Genomic DNA, 15,471 nt, shown 5'->3' on the forward strand with positions numbered 1-15,471 from the left:
TCCTACAGCTGAGCGTGCGGCTGCCCTAAGAGATGCCTGATGAAATGTTTTAACATTAAATATGTATTATACATTCAAGATTAACCAGAATCAATCAAATGATCAATTTACTTCCTCGAAAACTATGATTAAAAAATACAGTGCGTGGTTGATAATTATTACTCGAATATTCGTTATCCTCTTCTCTACATGCGTCGACCGTGTGGCAGTGTGGGTCCTTTCTATCGCACGAGGACTCCCGCATGCCTCTGTGCCAGCAGTTGGCTTCACCTTTTTCTGTTTATTTTGGTTAAAATCAGCAACTTTCAGGATGGACATCGAAAAAAATCCCAGCACAGACGCCGGAGCAGTGGCGGAAAGTAAAGACGACACAGATTCGTTCACGACAGTCAAGTCTAAGAAGACTCACAAGAGAAAACGGGAAGCAGATGGAGCGACTATGGACACAGAGGAGCCCGTGGCGAGCAAGAGGCCGCAGTTTCCTCCGATTTCGGGAGATCAGTTACGGGTAAGAACGAAGTGTAGGGATGAATCGTTTCTGTTCTCTTTAAATAAATGTACAAACTAAGTGAGGACACGTTAAGGGTTGCTTTGCGACCTTCACAAAGCACACTACCCCTTTAACCAACATTAATCTGCGCATGCGCATTTGTGATACACTAAATGTATTTACTGCAGAGAAACTCCACGTCAAAATATTTGTTATATAGATATGTAAAGGAGGTAGATTGGTACTAGTACTTCTATTTAAGTTAGAACCATGATCACGTATGGTCGTCACTTTTTACAGTATATTTATGTTACTCTTGTGATCATCAAGTTTATCACTGATAGTTTTGTGTCTCCTTTTTTGTTATTCTAGTTTTCAGCAATTGTATTTATTTTTTCTTCAAAATTTCCATTCCTTAGTAAGGCAAGGAAAGTTTATTCAGACACAAGGCAATTCACAATGCTTTCCAAAGAAATGCATCAAAACAAGGTGATGCCTCTGTTTGGGATTGCTTATTACTAACTTATGCGCCTCGTGACCCCGTGGCCTCCTGTTAATTAATCCCTCTGTGAAAACACTGAACAAAGTCATAAAATATTCATAAGTAATGTCAGTGCAGTGATACAAGGATTAATGAGACCACCCACAGGTCCTGAATTAACCATGCAGATTGATGTATTGGTAATTAAGCGCTCAAACGCAGCCTGGAGCTCAATAACAACAGCGTCTTAGTCTTAACGTTTAAGTGCGTTCTGCCAATTCTTTAGGGAATGTAGGCCGCAAAAGTCGTAACGCAAACTGAGCTGCAAACATTCATGAGTTTAGTATTTATAATCGGGGAACTGAAGGAGAACAAAAATGAACAAGTCTTTTAGGGGTGATAGCTGCTACACTCACTGTGAAGTTTGCATCACTTCCTGCTGTGTGTCGATTGTTGTTTAGTTGTTCGCCGCAGCTCGTAGCCGCAGTCGGACTGGTTGTTGTTAAATTTGTGACATTGTCAAAAAAAAAATAGAATCTCCTGGCGTCTGTGGTGGAATCACTTCGACAGCAGCGATCTATCTATCACTGTCAAAGCTTGGCTTTATAACAGTGATGGTTTTTGTGCAGGAAGGAGCACTGTAGTACAAAGATTAGTCTTTTGAAGGTCCGTTTTTGAAAAACATTTTTGTCTGCTCGGCTCAATTTCTATCTCGAGTCAAGATTCAGTCATCATTCAGGCTCATTAAAAATAGAAGTAACTAAATATGGATTCCACGTCCAGCAGATTAATAATGCAGTTATTCATACATAAGGAAAAAATATAATACGAAATAGACTCAATCCTGATAAAGTACTTTAAATAATGTAACGTAAGACATATAAAGGTGATGACACTGCATCTTTAGCCATTCCAGACCAAAGATCAATGATCTTGGTAACATCAGACTGGATTAAAATCTGACGTCCTCCAGTGAGAGGGGCTCACAAACAGCAATCAGAAATCCTTTCCTTCTCCTGACCCCACAGTGGGAAGGGCAGAAAACAACACGACCAGTTTCTCAACAAACAAAAGAACAATGGCTTCATTCTTGGTTTGCTCCGTTTATTTATTTTCTGAAGTCACCAGTTTGGTTGAAAAGATAAAAAAAATGGCTGCTCAGTCTTTGTTCCTCAGTGAAATGCGACTCCCATTTAGTCTTCGTATAACGGTTCCTTCTCTTGGCGTGTGTTTCAGGGACCCGATGAGATGCGTAAAATTCCCGTCCCGGCACACAGGTACACCCCGCTGAAGGAGAACTGGCTGAAGATCTTCACTCCCATCGTGGAGAATCTACAGCTTCAAGTCAGATTCAACCTCAAGAGCAGGAACGTTGAAATCAAAGTAAGAGCCTTTCTCCCCGGGGTTCGAACAGTTTCACACCAAACGGGAAAGACTCGGTTCAGGAACGTATTCATTCTTTTGAAAGAGTGAAGAGCCTGTGATTGAGTGCAGGAGCAACGTTTTCTTTTCTTTCTTTTTTTCTGTTTCGGGTCATTATCAGGCTCTAATCTGTCTCCCTCTCACATTGATCAAAGCTGTTAGATTAGATAATCAGATAAAAAAAAAAAACAAAGTAAAGCAGAACTGCCACCATTCAAGTATTGAAAGTAAAACTCTCCTTAAGATCCTCTAACGTGCGGTAATTCAATTACTTGACTATTGGTTCCAAAAGTTAGACTGAAATATCCCATCAGATGACGCTCGAGATTTAGAGGCACCGAAGACAGAAAAAGAGCGACTGAAGAAGAACCGCAGCACGAGACATGAAAAACAACCCCCCAAATAAATCCAGCCAAGTTTGCCGGATGGAAAGAAAAGAGGGTTACATGGTGGTAAACTACTATTGTCTGCAAAGTGAAGACCCAAAGTTTCATTTACTTATTTGGTGAGTTCTGCCAAAGGTGCCCGAAGAATCAAGAATTAATAAAACGTTGATCTTGGATTATGTTTTGCACAAATATATTCCCAATAAATTAGCTCTTTTCTTCTTCTTCTTCTTCTAAAAAAATAAAAAAATAAACCGAGGAGCTTTTTGCATTTGTTGGAAATATGTTGAATTTCATTTAAGTTCATCTTTTTCATGCTGCCTGTGATTAAATCGATTCACAATTGTGAATTGATTGACAATTATTTCATTTCATTTTGTCTTTATGTTCACTAGTTAAGTTAAACTACCGTGGGTCAAGTGGAGCGTTAGTACTACAATTTCTACAATAATGCCGTTTACATTAGTCTGTACTGTGAGTAATTGACTTTTTTTTTTTTTTTTTTTTACAGACGTGCAAAGAAACGCAGGACATCGCCTCGCTCACCAAAGCCTCAGATTTTGTCAAAGCATTTGTTTTAGGATTCCAGGTTGAAGTAAGTACACACATTTCATATTTCAGGTTGATTTTTTGCTGGACTTGTACTGTCGGGATTAGAAGCTGCAAATTAAAAGAAGTTGTTTTTTATTGAGTGTCAATTTAAAAAAAAAAAATTTCAATCTCAAAAGCCACGATGTGAATATATTGGACTCGATGTTGAAGCTTGCTCACACTGTTCCCCTTGCAGGACGCGCTGGCTCTCATCAGATTAGACGAGCTCTTCCTTGAAAGCTTCGACATCACAGACGGTGAGAACCAAATCTTCCTGTTTCGTCTCCCCGCCGCCCGACCTCCCGATTTTTAATTGTCTCCCCCCCCCATGTCTCGGCAGTGAAACCTCTTAAGGGCGACCACTTATCACGAGCCATCGGGAGAATCGCCGGCAAGGGAGGAAAAACCAAATTCACCATCGAAAACGTCACAAAGACTCGTATTGTGCTCGCAGAGACGTGAGTACTCCCGAGCTCGGCCTCACTTTTAGTTTTAACGAAGCACATGTGACTCATCTCCTCCAGGCTGTGTTGTTACTTTTAAGGCCTCATGAATGTCATAATACCTACCAGTAATAAGAGTTTTGGCTATTCCAAATATACTAAAGTCATAAAAACTATTACAAAAAGTGCTGCACAAGAAATCCTTGATTTCAAGGAAATTTCAGTTTTATTTATGTATAATGCAGTTATGTTGTCAAATGATTAAATTATGACCTAAAATTGCAAAAATAAAATTGTCTGTGGGTTTGTAAAACTGCTGGTTGTCCTCGCATATTCATACTAGAGCAATAAATATATTTTTTCAGAAAACAAAATCAAGTTTAAAACTCCAAACTACAATACGGTGCATCTATAATAATAATAAAAAAAAAGAATCAGAAATCATTTTATATGTATTATATGTTCTATAGGCTGTGATGAATTCTCTTCCTGTTACTTCCTTAGACAAATTCAGTTGAACCTTTCTGGTAAAGTTACTCGGTCAGTCTCTGGTGTCGATGCTGTTATGTCTGCTACTCTTAATAAAACGGTGAATAAAGTAGAAACAGCAGTTACATTGATTAACAAGTTACATTTGTTGACATTTACACTTTGTGAGGACGCAACTTGGGACAGAGGTTGGTTTGAACCCCCCCCCCCCCCCAGTCTCAGCGATATCCAGTTCGACCTGTATTCCTGGTAAAAACACCACAAGCGAAAGGGGGCGTGTCCTTGATTTGATATTTTCTGTGGCCAGTGGGGCTGAATGTGTGTTACACAACGTGACATGGCAGGTGAGGGGGCATGAAGGAGGAAACAACCTCACGGCTTTACAGGAAGAGAACAGGGTTTGGTTTTTTTTACATGGAAAATACATTGATAGTCCTTTGTCAAATATTTGCCACAAATCATCCCAGTTTGCTTAAATACGTCATTCATTTAGCGTTTCACGTCCCCTGAAATCGCTGCACGTGTGTTTACATGAACCGTGATCCAGTTTTCTCTCCACAGAAAAGTTCACATCTTAGGATCTTTCCAGAATATCAAGATGGCTCGGACAGCGATATGTAATCTCATTTTAGGTGAGCGAATCTTTTCATTTATTTATGAAGCAGATTGTGTGGTCACTGTTGTATTGGGAAGTGACCTTTTAAACCGCTTCATTCCCCCACAGGAAGTCCACCTTCAAAGGTCTACGGGAACATCAGAGTGGTGGCGAGTCGGACTGCCGAGAGATTCTGAAGCCCGACTGGTTGTTGTGTGGATTAAGTCACTTTCCGATTGGCTGACTGGACTTTTCTTCGCCGAGACTGTCGACTGCTTTATGGACCGATACATGGATACGAGGAAAGGAAATGGATTTGTGTAAATAAATCATGAAATATTCAAGTTTTCTTGTCTCATTAAACGCACGCCTGCACATAAAATGACAAACACACATGACTTCCAACATTTCAAAGTTTATTTAAATTTTATTTAATTTTCATACAGTATCAAGTTTCCAACAGTCCCACAGCATAAGATGCAGCATGCAGAGAAAAGGAAAAAAAAAAAAAAAAAAAAAAGGTTCTCAAACTTAAAATCTTTTTCAGATATCCCCACACAAACTAAAAAGAACCCAAGTCCCTCAGAGAAAAAGTAGCACTTACAAACTAAAGCGCGGTCTGAACTATACAGAGAACAGAGAGCCAGAACTGCATTTAACAAATACTTATATACAAAAGAAAAAAACAAAACAAAAAAAAAAAACAGCAAATTTTTTTTCCCCTTTAAGCTGAGTACAGTGTGTGGCAGTTTGAGACAGGATCAGATATGCAACTTTTACTGGAATCGAAGCATCTCGCTGACCCGGGTAAAATACAAAAAGTTACATGTAGTTCAGTTCATTTGGATTACCTCTCATAATATGTGTACATTTACCAAAGTTTGGCAACATCCATATTGTATACCATTAAATTCTTAAATATATTAACATCACCATCCATGTGTAAACAAGAGGATTATTTTCAAAAAATTGATCTACATGCACAACAAAAAATATACTTCCATGTCATGCAAGCACAGGGAGGCCCAAGCCGTGCAGAGCTTTGGGATGGGGGGACGATCGAGCACTCCAGATTCACATCTCTGACTGAAAACTCCTGCTCAAACCAGCAGTCGGCCTCCGAAAGCAAAACTACATAGATTAGGAAAAAAAAAAAAAGAAAGAAAAAAGAAATCTATCCCGGTGCCGTTAATATAATAGAAGGAAGCTTTTTTTTCCCCCTTTTAAAACTTGAAGTTTGGTTGGTTTGTGTTCGTCTTTCCTCCCTGTTTGTGTTGTTGGGTGGGAGGGGAGAAAATGAGGTGATTGTGGCAGAACTTAAAAAAAGTGGGAGAAGAAGCCAACTTTTGAAATGTACACGTTCCAAAAAAAAAAAAAAAAACCTAAACAAAACTACAATATACAGTCAACCCCATGTGCACACTGATCATGCCAACGTGTTAAGATTTGAAGTGTTGAAGAAAAGTCTGACCCGTACTGAGACTGTCAGAGGGGCTCGTGTTGCCTTCGCTCCTCGCTGTTAAATAAGATGAGCACACATCGATCACCTAATATACACATATTGGTTTGCTTTTTAATAAAAAAAACAACATAAAACTAAATGCTGCCTGCAGAGAAGTCTCTTAAATTGCTATATCTTTGCACAAACAGTGTAGAATTTTCACCATTATTCACTCGCTTTTAGTTCTGAGCCCAGTCAGTCCAGCCTCCGTCTCTTCAGTTAAAGAAAAAGTCTCGGAGTTTCTAAGTCGGCGTGAGTGCAGAGCTGTTCTTTGCATTGGAGATTGTCTCGCGGATGCACACTGTTAAATGTTAAATGCGTCTCCAAAGAGTAAACCACGTATCAGTTTGCAGCCACAGATTCTTTTTTCTTTGTTTGGGGTTTTTTTTTTTTTTTTGGTTTTTTCTTTTTTTTTTTTTTTTGGAAAGACATTTTCTTGGCATTATTTATTCTACCCTATAATTTCATGACAGGAAACAAGGATAATCTCCAACAATATAAACACATTCTTACGTATAAATAAATCTAGCAGTCTTATTACAAAAAAGAAAAACATGAGTTGCGTTTGCTTTACGAGTTGACTGGAAGCGTTACTGGTCTGTCCAAACTGTGTGTGTATTTGTGTGTAAGCTTAAGAAAAAAAAAGAAAAAGGAAAACGTGACGTTTGTCTTGCATCTAATGTGACTCGCAGTTGGAAGTGTCACAGGCCGGTTTGTGCGGTGATGATAGGTAATAACTTGAACTGGTTTCTGGATATGTTCTGGTTGGCACTTCATACCCTACTTTCTAGTCGTACTGCAAGTCAAGTGTTAACACACTACACACACACACACACACACACACACTCCCCCCTCACGAGACAACCATAGATATACTTGTATTTTTTCTTCTTTATAAAAGACAAGAACAAAAAATAAATATCAAAAATAACAATTGACAAAAAAAAGAAAAAAGAAAAGAAAAAGAAAGGATGAAATATGAACAAGCCAACCAGCCTCTTCAACGCGCCCCTTTACGCCCTTCTTCCTCCCCCTTCTTCCTCCCCCCTCATCCAAAACCGGAGATGCTCTTGCAAACGACAAATCGATGTCCTTCAGTCTCTTAAAGTGCTACGACCGGGTTATTGAGAGGATTTACAGTTCAATAACACTTCTAAGTTGGCTTCACGAGGCCTGTGGTTTTTCAAAGAAAAAGTGGCTTCACAGAGAAAGAAAGAAGAAAAGAAAAAGAAAAAGAGAGAGAGAGAGAGAGAGAGAGAGAGAGAGAGAGAGAGAGAGAGAGAGAGAGAGAGAGAGAGAGAGAGAGAGAGAGAGAGAGAGAGAGAGAGAGAGAGAGAGAGAGAGAGAGAGAGAGAGAGAGAGAGAGAGAGAGAGGGAGAGGGAGAGAGAATACTTCCATTGAGTTACACAGAGAGCGTTTTTGCTGGACGTCTTGAGCAGATCTTCAGAGATGGTGGAGAAAAGCGAGTGTTGAGGACAAAGGTGGGGTGCGGGGTGGGGTGGGGTGGGTGTTCAGCAGGCGGCTCGCGCTCACACGTCCACCACCATCTTTTTGTGTATATCGAGACCACCGACCACCTAGAAGAAGGACGAGAGAGGAGGAGGGGGGGGGGGGGGGGAGTCAGAAAGTCATTCATCCGTGGCGGTCTGTGGGTCGTGAGCGCTGAAGTCGAGCTGTGGGGTCGCTTCACCGACACTCAAAACCGCCTACTGCAGGACTCAGACCAAAGAGAGAACACAGCATGAACCATCTGCAGGAGGTTTTTCTGTTCAGACCACCACATTAATCCCTCGAGGTTTCATTGCAGGATGCAAAGTCTTGAGCCTCAAACTGCCAAATCAAACATGGATCACACGATTTACTGCGGTGACCCCGGAGGGGAGCTGAAACTCACATACTCATGTATTCACATGGAATATAAAGATGAAAGTGGTGACAATGATGTAGCATGAAGCTGCAGAGGTGGTTGCAGACATGCATACTCTGTCTGGTTTCTCACCTGGAAGTGAGCAAAGTCAAATAACAAGATAGACGTACTGAAGCAGCAGGGCTGCAGCTTCCTTGTAGCTCTAGATGAGCTTCATCTATCCATTTTCTATCCTGCTCAAGCAATTTAGTGTCACAAGGGCACTGGCACCAATCTCAGCTGACTTATATTCACTTAGTTTAGTCACAAATTAACCTCACGTGCTGGTCTTTCTGCTGTGTAAGGAAACTGGAGCAAGGCAAACCTGCACAGAGAGACCGTCTTACTTTGAGTCACGCAGCCTCATTCGCTTCATACCGACTTCAAATATACGCAACACAAAACAGAGATATCAAAATCTCCTGTTGGACTCAAGATTTCAGCTAAATCCATACAATCAGGGAAAAGCTGGCATTGACTTCTCAAAGAAACCAACATTTGCTTTCTAATTCCTGTGATTATATTAGTGCAGTAAATAACACACTTTTCTGGAATCTGCTCAACAATCAGTTGTTTTCCGTTTGTGAATTTTGCTTCTGCTTGGGAATTACACGTGAAGCACTCTCTCTCTGATCTCTACGTAATACTGGTGGTAGTAGTGAGCGGTTTCAAATAGCAGCACGTTTCCACGGACACAGGCTAACACCGGTGGCGGAGTTAGCAGTGGGTCGGTTGGAGGCCGGGTGGACAGCCGGGCCATACTCGCACTCACAAGCACAGTGAACCGCAAACCTCAGGAGGGATTGTGTGGGACTTTTCTTTAATATTATGTGAATGAATACGTTGCGTCACGACCAACCATGAAAATGGTCATGTTAGTCAAACTCCTCAGCGCCCTCGTCCTGCAGTTGGAGCTCTCACCCAACTCCGTTACATCACTATCTCACAAACCCCGACAATGAACCAACATGTACTACTGTTAATCCCGGGAAGAGTGGAACTCTGGCAGCAGCAGATAGAAAACACTCCCGTCTTCTTACTACAATCAACCTTCTGACAAAATCTATTTTTACGAGTCTATTTTTACAAACTCTTTACTTGTTTCCAACATTCAAAAGTGCCACTACAAAGCGCCACTGAAATTCTGTCACGCCGTTGATTCTTTGAACTTAGGAGAGTTCGGCGCTGCGCCGCTTTGTTAAAAACAGGATACCCTGAATATGCACTCCCATCAGGATGGAGAGCCATTTTAGTTCAAGGCTCCAGAGACGGGGAGCTGTCAAATGTGGCTCTTCTATCTGTCAGAGTCAGGAAATGACACTGCGCAGAGCTGCTTCCACTGGGGACCGTTCTGATAGAACTTTATTTGCCTGTTGGAGAATTAAGGCCATTTATTTTATTACTGACCCGGTCAGCTCCTATATATTTCAGGCTGATATCATTGCCTTGAAGTCGAAGCTTTTGATTAAACATTTACACGATACTGAATAACGTTTGGAGCATTTATTGTTGGATCTTACTGTTTGTTTTGGTGAAAAGCTACCAACTGTGCTCCTGACCCTTTCACAGGTTGATATATCCCTCCGGGAACACCAGTGTGGTTTGTAAAAGTAATCCACCACGATAGAATTCATAAGTGAGGTCTTCTGTCATTTTTATATCCACTTCCCTTATCAAAAGTTAGCACCGTCAATTGTCACCATTTTGTTGTCACCTGGCTGCAGTTCATCTACTATTTCCTCTGTCTTCTAACAAAGAGATAATGAAATAACACATTTACCTATGTGCATTTAGGTTTTATCCTTTTATATATATATATATACACACATATTATGACTGAACATGAGGTCAGGAGAGGAGCAGCCTGTCAGCAGCCTGGATGATTAAGCTCAAATATTCGTCGTCTCTGTGTTAAAATGAAATGAGTGAGCTAAAACGAGTGACTATCTTTGTAAATATGTTTGTAAATAGTTTGCTGTGTGTGATAGTTTATTTCTTTGTTCTAACTTGTAAAGAAGAATTGAAGAAACATTTTTCTGTTGTCAAAAGTGTTCATCCACACTGCTGGAATTTTTGGGAATATATTCTGTCTGATTCATTTCTGTTTTTTTTTGTTCTTCATATTAGTAGTTACACATTAAGTGACACTACTGCAGCATACGCATTCAGAAACAAAGTCTAATAGATGATTTTGCTTCACAGGTTTTACATGCATCTTTACTTCAATGGTCAACGCCGATCCTCTGACATTTGCAGAAAGTGCTCGCCAAGCTACGCTTGCAGCCTTTGACTCCATATATCAACAGGAAGCGTGAAACTGAAACCCAATGCTGTCGGTGCAATGCAAAAACCCGCTTGTGTTTCCAGAGTTTTCTGCCCCTTTGACATTTGCCAACAGGCTGCATCAGCAGAAATGTCACCACCCCGAAATACCCCGGGCGAGAGCGACGGGAGTGCTTTGACTTACTGCACAGAACTCTTCAAAGGATATCCTGCCGTCTCCGTCCTTGTCTGCGTTGATAATGGTCTTGTCCACGATCTGCTGGAGCTGCGTGTCCTTCAGGTTGTTGCCTACCATCATCTTCAGCACTTGGAAGAGCTCGCCGTTGGAGATGTAGCCATCCTTGTCCATGTCGTAGATCCTGAAAGCAACTGTGGGGAGGAAGGGAGGAGTGAACAGAGGCAAAAGCAGATGTGAGTGCGAGTTGACGGCAGCAAACTTTACATTTATTAGCTACCAAAACCTTAAAACTCCCAACACTTCAACCCTCAGTCATGCTTGGAAACTGATTATTAGTCTACTAGTCCTCTACAAGAGTTTTCTTGTTGCAGCGGTTGGGTAAAGGAAGACAAACAAAGTATATAAACAGGACACTAAGGCCCCCCCTCTACCTTTCGTCCTCACACAGCAAAGTAAGCAGATGGACTTGGGAGGGAAAAAGACTTTGACCGAGTAGCGTGACAGCTGTCCACATGTGGTTTTAATGAAGGAGCAGCTTTACTTACACCGAAGCTTCTGTTCCTTGTCTCCCTTGACACTGAACTGTGAGACTCCCTCGATAAACTCTGTGACAAAAGAGAGAAAGAATCAGCAATGAACCACAGTCCGTCAGTAATATTGAACTTAATTGAGATGTAATTTTTCCCCTCACGGAAACTGTTGTTTCAAAAGTCACTTTTTATATTTAGAACTTTATATTTAATCCAGAGATGTCATTTTCTTTAAAAGACTTTCAGAACTTAAAATTTGATCAGTTATGTAAAGTGCAAAGACCAGAAAGTTCTTAATCACATATAGTTTCTGGAATCGGCTTGTGATGTACTTCATTCAGGAAGTACATTTTCCTCACCAGTTAACTGTGTTTAAAAACATCTGAAGCTGCAGAGGATGAAGAAATTAAAAAGCACATCAGGTCTGCAGGAAAAGAGTTGATGTTTTCCCTGATCCTGCATTTTGTGAAGAAATCGGGATGTTTCCTTGGTGCAGATTAACATTTTTTTAAAAAAAGAAACAAACTAGAAGTGTAGCATATTTACTTCTTCCATTTCTTGACAGATGAGGGGAATTGTTATGGTTTGATTCTCTTGAAGATGTAATTCCTGTTTTCTATGAATGGGTGGAGTTCATGAAAATATTAAAACTATAACGGGAATTCAACCAGGTAATTGTTTGTGAATCTTTTTTTTTTTTTTTTTTTTCAAATTGTATTTGCAGCATGTATTGAGGTCGGTACGAGGCCCGATATAAGATCATGAGTATTAATTCGAACAAACCCTTTATTCAGCCATTTAAAATTTCATGACACAGATCATAGTATTCTGCAGATTATGTATAAAGCTCATTTTACACATCAGTGTTCAAACTAGTTTGAAAACCTTCGTTTTGTATTGTATTGAATTGTTGTTGTTTTGTTTGTTTGGTTTTTTTTTTTACAATGAATCAAATAAACTAAACTAAAAATATGAAGTGAATTTTCTCTTGAGTCCTGAACTAAATATTCTGCAGAGATCACAATAACACGTGAGGTGTTACAGCAGTACAATTTTCTTTTTAAATAAATGGCTTAATTGTCAGTAGTTTTGAAGGATTATTTTGTATCTGTCTTATATGACATAACAGTCAGCTTGTGCCAATGCCCACACTAGCAGAAGTGCAGTATCTTCAAAGTGAAGTGTAAAATAAAGCGGCGGTGGTTCCCCGCACAGGCAGGGTTTTTACTGCATACCTTTAAAGTCCACCTCTCCATTCCCGTCCGTGTCGAATATGTCAATAACCCTTTGCACCAGCGGGTTCTGTTGCAGCTCCGGCAGAGACATGAACTCCTCCACGCTGAGTGAGCCAGAGTTATCTAGGTCGAGTTTCTTAAACCTCTTCCCTAGCCTCTTAATCTCATCAGCATCGACTGGACAGAGAGAAAAAGAAAAGAGAGGGGGAGAAGTTCCGGGTGAGACATTTACATTGTAGACATTTAGACATCTTCGGAATTCTCTCCCTGTGGGACAAAATGGTGACGCTACCAATTGCCGTGTGCAGGTGTTGAGATGCATCCTAACAATTGCACGGCGCTTTAATGGCCTCTGAAGCTAAAACCCGGAGTAGCTATATGAGGTAGTTGTAAAAGGGCATGAAGGGGGGGAAAAAAATATTGAAGTTAAAAGTCACAATGAGAAATGCACATTGCAGAACAGTGCAGCGGTCACCTGCTGCAACAATGTCCCAAGAGTGCTAAAAAAAAACATCCCATACATTAGGTCAAGGGGTATTTATGCAAAAATATAAATATCCTTGCAAACACCTGGATGAACTGCAGTCGTAAATTTGAGTACCCACCTCGGGCAACTAGGTCAAGGGCATCGTTTCCGGTCGGCACAGGACTGATCTAACTGCTCCAACACACAGTACATTTTGTTCTCTTCTTCAAAAAAAGAATGGACCAGCTTTCCAAAAAGCTGCAATTGCTTGATCACTACATTAAATAGATGAATAAATGCCAGTGGTGTTCTGACAATGCTGCGATGAACCAAAAAAAGAAGCAGACGGCAGCTGCAGGGAAAACACCGCTACTGGAGGTCAAACCCCATCAAAACCTCAAGACAAGAGCAGGAATACAATATAAACAAACTTACAGCCTTTGTTGTCTACTGATGCTTTTTTAATAGACGGTCTTGGAAGCCTTCGTTCCCCTGCCATCAGAAATTGCTCCACCTCTCTAACCGGTGTACTGAACAATAGCAAGGAGTAATCCAGAAGCAATAACAAAGCCAGTTGTTAATGACTATATAAGCTCATTCACCTACTGTCACATGATCATACTGGCCAACCGCAAACTACGACTTCACCTGCTTTAATCCAGAGTCCTAGATGATATGAGACATCTATTAATATCCACAAACAGCTAAAAGAAGGCGGGGCCGTCAGATTTATGAGGCTAAAAACCTTTCAAGTCAGATCAGGTTTATTGACCTCTATAGGAGCAACCAGTTCGGCTCCACGATAAGACCGAGAGGCTGACCTAGAAATAAAACTAAAATAGTAACACAACTGAATCATTGTACCCTCATATCAGATTAGATTCACAATCATCCCACCACTTCAGTCTGGTGGTATTTCACAGGCAGAGATTCAAACAACCTATCGAAGAATGTTTTATAGAGCTAAATCAATGTGTCATAAAGAGCCAACCCAGGTGAACTTGTTCTGGGTATTTGGAACATTCCTTTACAGGCAGCGTTGGGTATAACAATAAAAAGTAATCCATCGCCGTCCTTCTCTAGTGACTGATTACGACTATAAAGTATGTTACAAATAATATGGAACTCAATAATTTGTCGTACATGTAAACTCTTGTGGAGCTGCTGTCTCTCTATAAGAAAGCCACCATTAGCCAATCTTTCCCTGTTTGTTTATTCATTAAATCGTAACTAACTGGGACAGTCTCTACATTGCTGTCTGGAGGTCCGGGTGCAGCGTTAACATTAGCTTATATTCTCAGTACCGGTTATGCATTAGCAGCTTTAAAAAAAGAGAGAGCTGCATGCTGCTGTTCACACATTGGTAGTTTATCTCAGCTGTCTTGTTGCAGTTTCTTCTAAAACATTGACAACATCCAGATTAAAGAACAACTTCCAGCAACTATCTCATTTAGCTTAATGAGTGAACAGTTATTCGGACTGACTCACAGAGTGCCGCTAACTCAGGGAATGTGCCACAGCAACTATACAACTTAACTCTGAATGTGCAGTAGTAGAGACAACAATATGAGCCTTATCTTTGCAACTAGTTAATTTTCATTCTCACTCTCAAGCTATTGTTTAAAGAAAGTAACAAATTAAATACAAAATTCCGTATAACTTAAACCATTTACACAATCGAAATACTATATATTGTATATAACAACAGAGCGAGATAGAGAGAGAGAGAACGAGCGAGCGAGCGAGCGAGAGAGATGTGGGTTGTGTTTTGGGTTGCATTGCTCGAACAATCTGTGCTACATCAGCTGAATGACTAATCAGTGAGCGAGTGTGGTGGAGAACGAGAGGAGGGATGAGAGTGTGAAAAAGACAGATTGAGGATGATGAAAAGTTAGCATGGACACAAACACGGTGACAGACAAGAGAGGTCATGTAAGTTAACGGGGATACAGCCTGCGATGCTTGTTAAGGCCTGTCGTACAACCGAGCTCTTCCTGTCCGATGTGTGTGTGTGTGTGTGTATATATATATATATATATATATATATATATATAATTTTTGTTGTTTGAACATTGCATAAATAATTGCTTCATTCTAAATGGAACACAAACAACAGGCGAGGTATTGAAATAAAGCCCTTTACAATGGTTCCAGTACAGAAACTTGGGGGGGGGTAGACAATCACGCATGTCTCACATTGAAAGATGTCTGTCATATCCTCAAGATCGTGTGACAATCTCATTGTCTACAGTGCATGATATTATTCAAACGAGCATCATTCTAGATTTGCTCCTCATGTCTTTAGAGTTTTATGCAGGATTGTTAGAAAACGTGGTTGGTTAGAACATTAATGTCCAGATATGACCATCCAATGTTCCCGTTGCTGAATGCCAACATTAGTGTGACGCAAGGTGTAAGATAGCAAACCAAGAAAATATCTAATCAAAATACAACAAAGGTAAAAGCTTATAATC

At 40.4% G+C, this 15,471-nt stretch overlaps 2 protein-coding genes across 5 annotated transcripts in view; one reads left to right on the plus strand and one right to left on the minus strand.

The window, feature by feature from the left end:
• Positions 1-212: 212 nt before the first annotated feature.
• Positions 213-5,289, plus strand: pno1 (partner of NOB1 homolog). 2 transcript variants are annotated; one of them, XM_080482047.1, is made up of 7 exons: positions 213-508; positions 2,208-2,354; positions 3,291-3,374; positions 3,567-3,627; positions 3,711-3,828; positions 4,864-4,934; positions 5,027-5,289. In XM_080482047.1, exons 1-7 carry the CDS (start codon positions 311-313, stop codon positions 5,092-5,094), a joined length of 747 nt encoding a protein of 248 aa, XP_080338173.1. In that variant the 5' UTR covers positions 213-310; the 3' UTR covers positions 5,095-5,289. The 2 variants fall into 2 exon arrangements, 1 of the variants encoding a protein (XP_080338173.1); XR_013936076.1 differs by having other exon boundaries at positions 214-508; positions 3,711-4,062; positions 4,472-4,934; positions 5,027-5,240.
• A 1,469-nt stretch (positions 5,290-6,758) lies between these two features.
• LOC308121037 (calcineurin subunit B type 1) overlaps positions 6,759-15,471 on the minus strand; it is a 29,554-nt gene continuing 20,841 nt past the window's right edge. The window contains exons 3-7 of one of the 3 annotated variants that reach the window (XR_013936077.1): positions 12,532-12,708; positions 11,312-11,371; positions 10,773-10,957; positions 7,792-7,976; positions 6,759-7,421 (exon numbers count right to left, since the gene is read on the minus strand). Coding sequence is in view for 1 of the 3 variants with exons in the window: in XM_080482061.1 (XP_080338187.1) it covers positions 7,929-7,976; positions 10,773-10,957; positions 11,312-11,371; positions 12,532-12,708 (470 nt within the window). In the remaining 2 variants the exon portion in view is untranslated. Of the gene's footprint in view, positions 7,977-10,772; positions 10,958-11,311; positions 11,372-12,531; positions 12,709-15,471 lie in introns of all 3 variants that reach the window. The other 2 variants (XR_013936078.1, XM_080482061.1) reach the window with 2 other exon arrangements.

The sequence above is a fragment of the Lipophrys pholis genome (genome assembly GCF_963383615.2).
Source record: "Lipophrys pholis genome assembly, chromosome: 15".
Classification (NCBI taxonomy): domain Eukaryota; kingdom Metazoa; phylum Chordata; class Actinopteri; order Blenniiformes; family Blenniidae; genus Lipophrys; species Lipophrys pholis.

Bases quoted from the DNA above. Each gene is read 5' to 3' on its own strand.
- pno1 (XM_080482047.1), top strand. From the start codon at position 311: ATGGACATCGAAAAAAATCCCAGCACAGACGCCGGAGCAGTGGCGGAA. The intron at 3,628-3,710 runs GTGAGAACCAAA...ATGTCTCGGCAG, and splicing joins AAGCTTCGACATCACAGACG to TGAAACCTCTTAAGGGCGAC. The intron at 4,935-5,026 runs GTGAGCGAATCT...ATTCCCCCACAG, and splicing joins GATATGTAATCTCATTTTAG to GAAGTCCACCTTCAAAGGTC.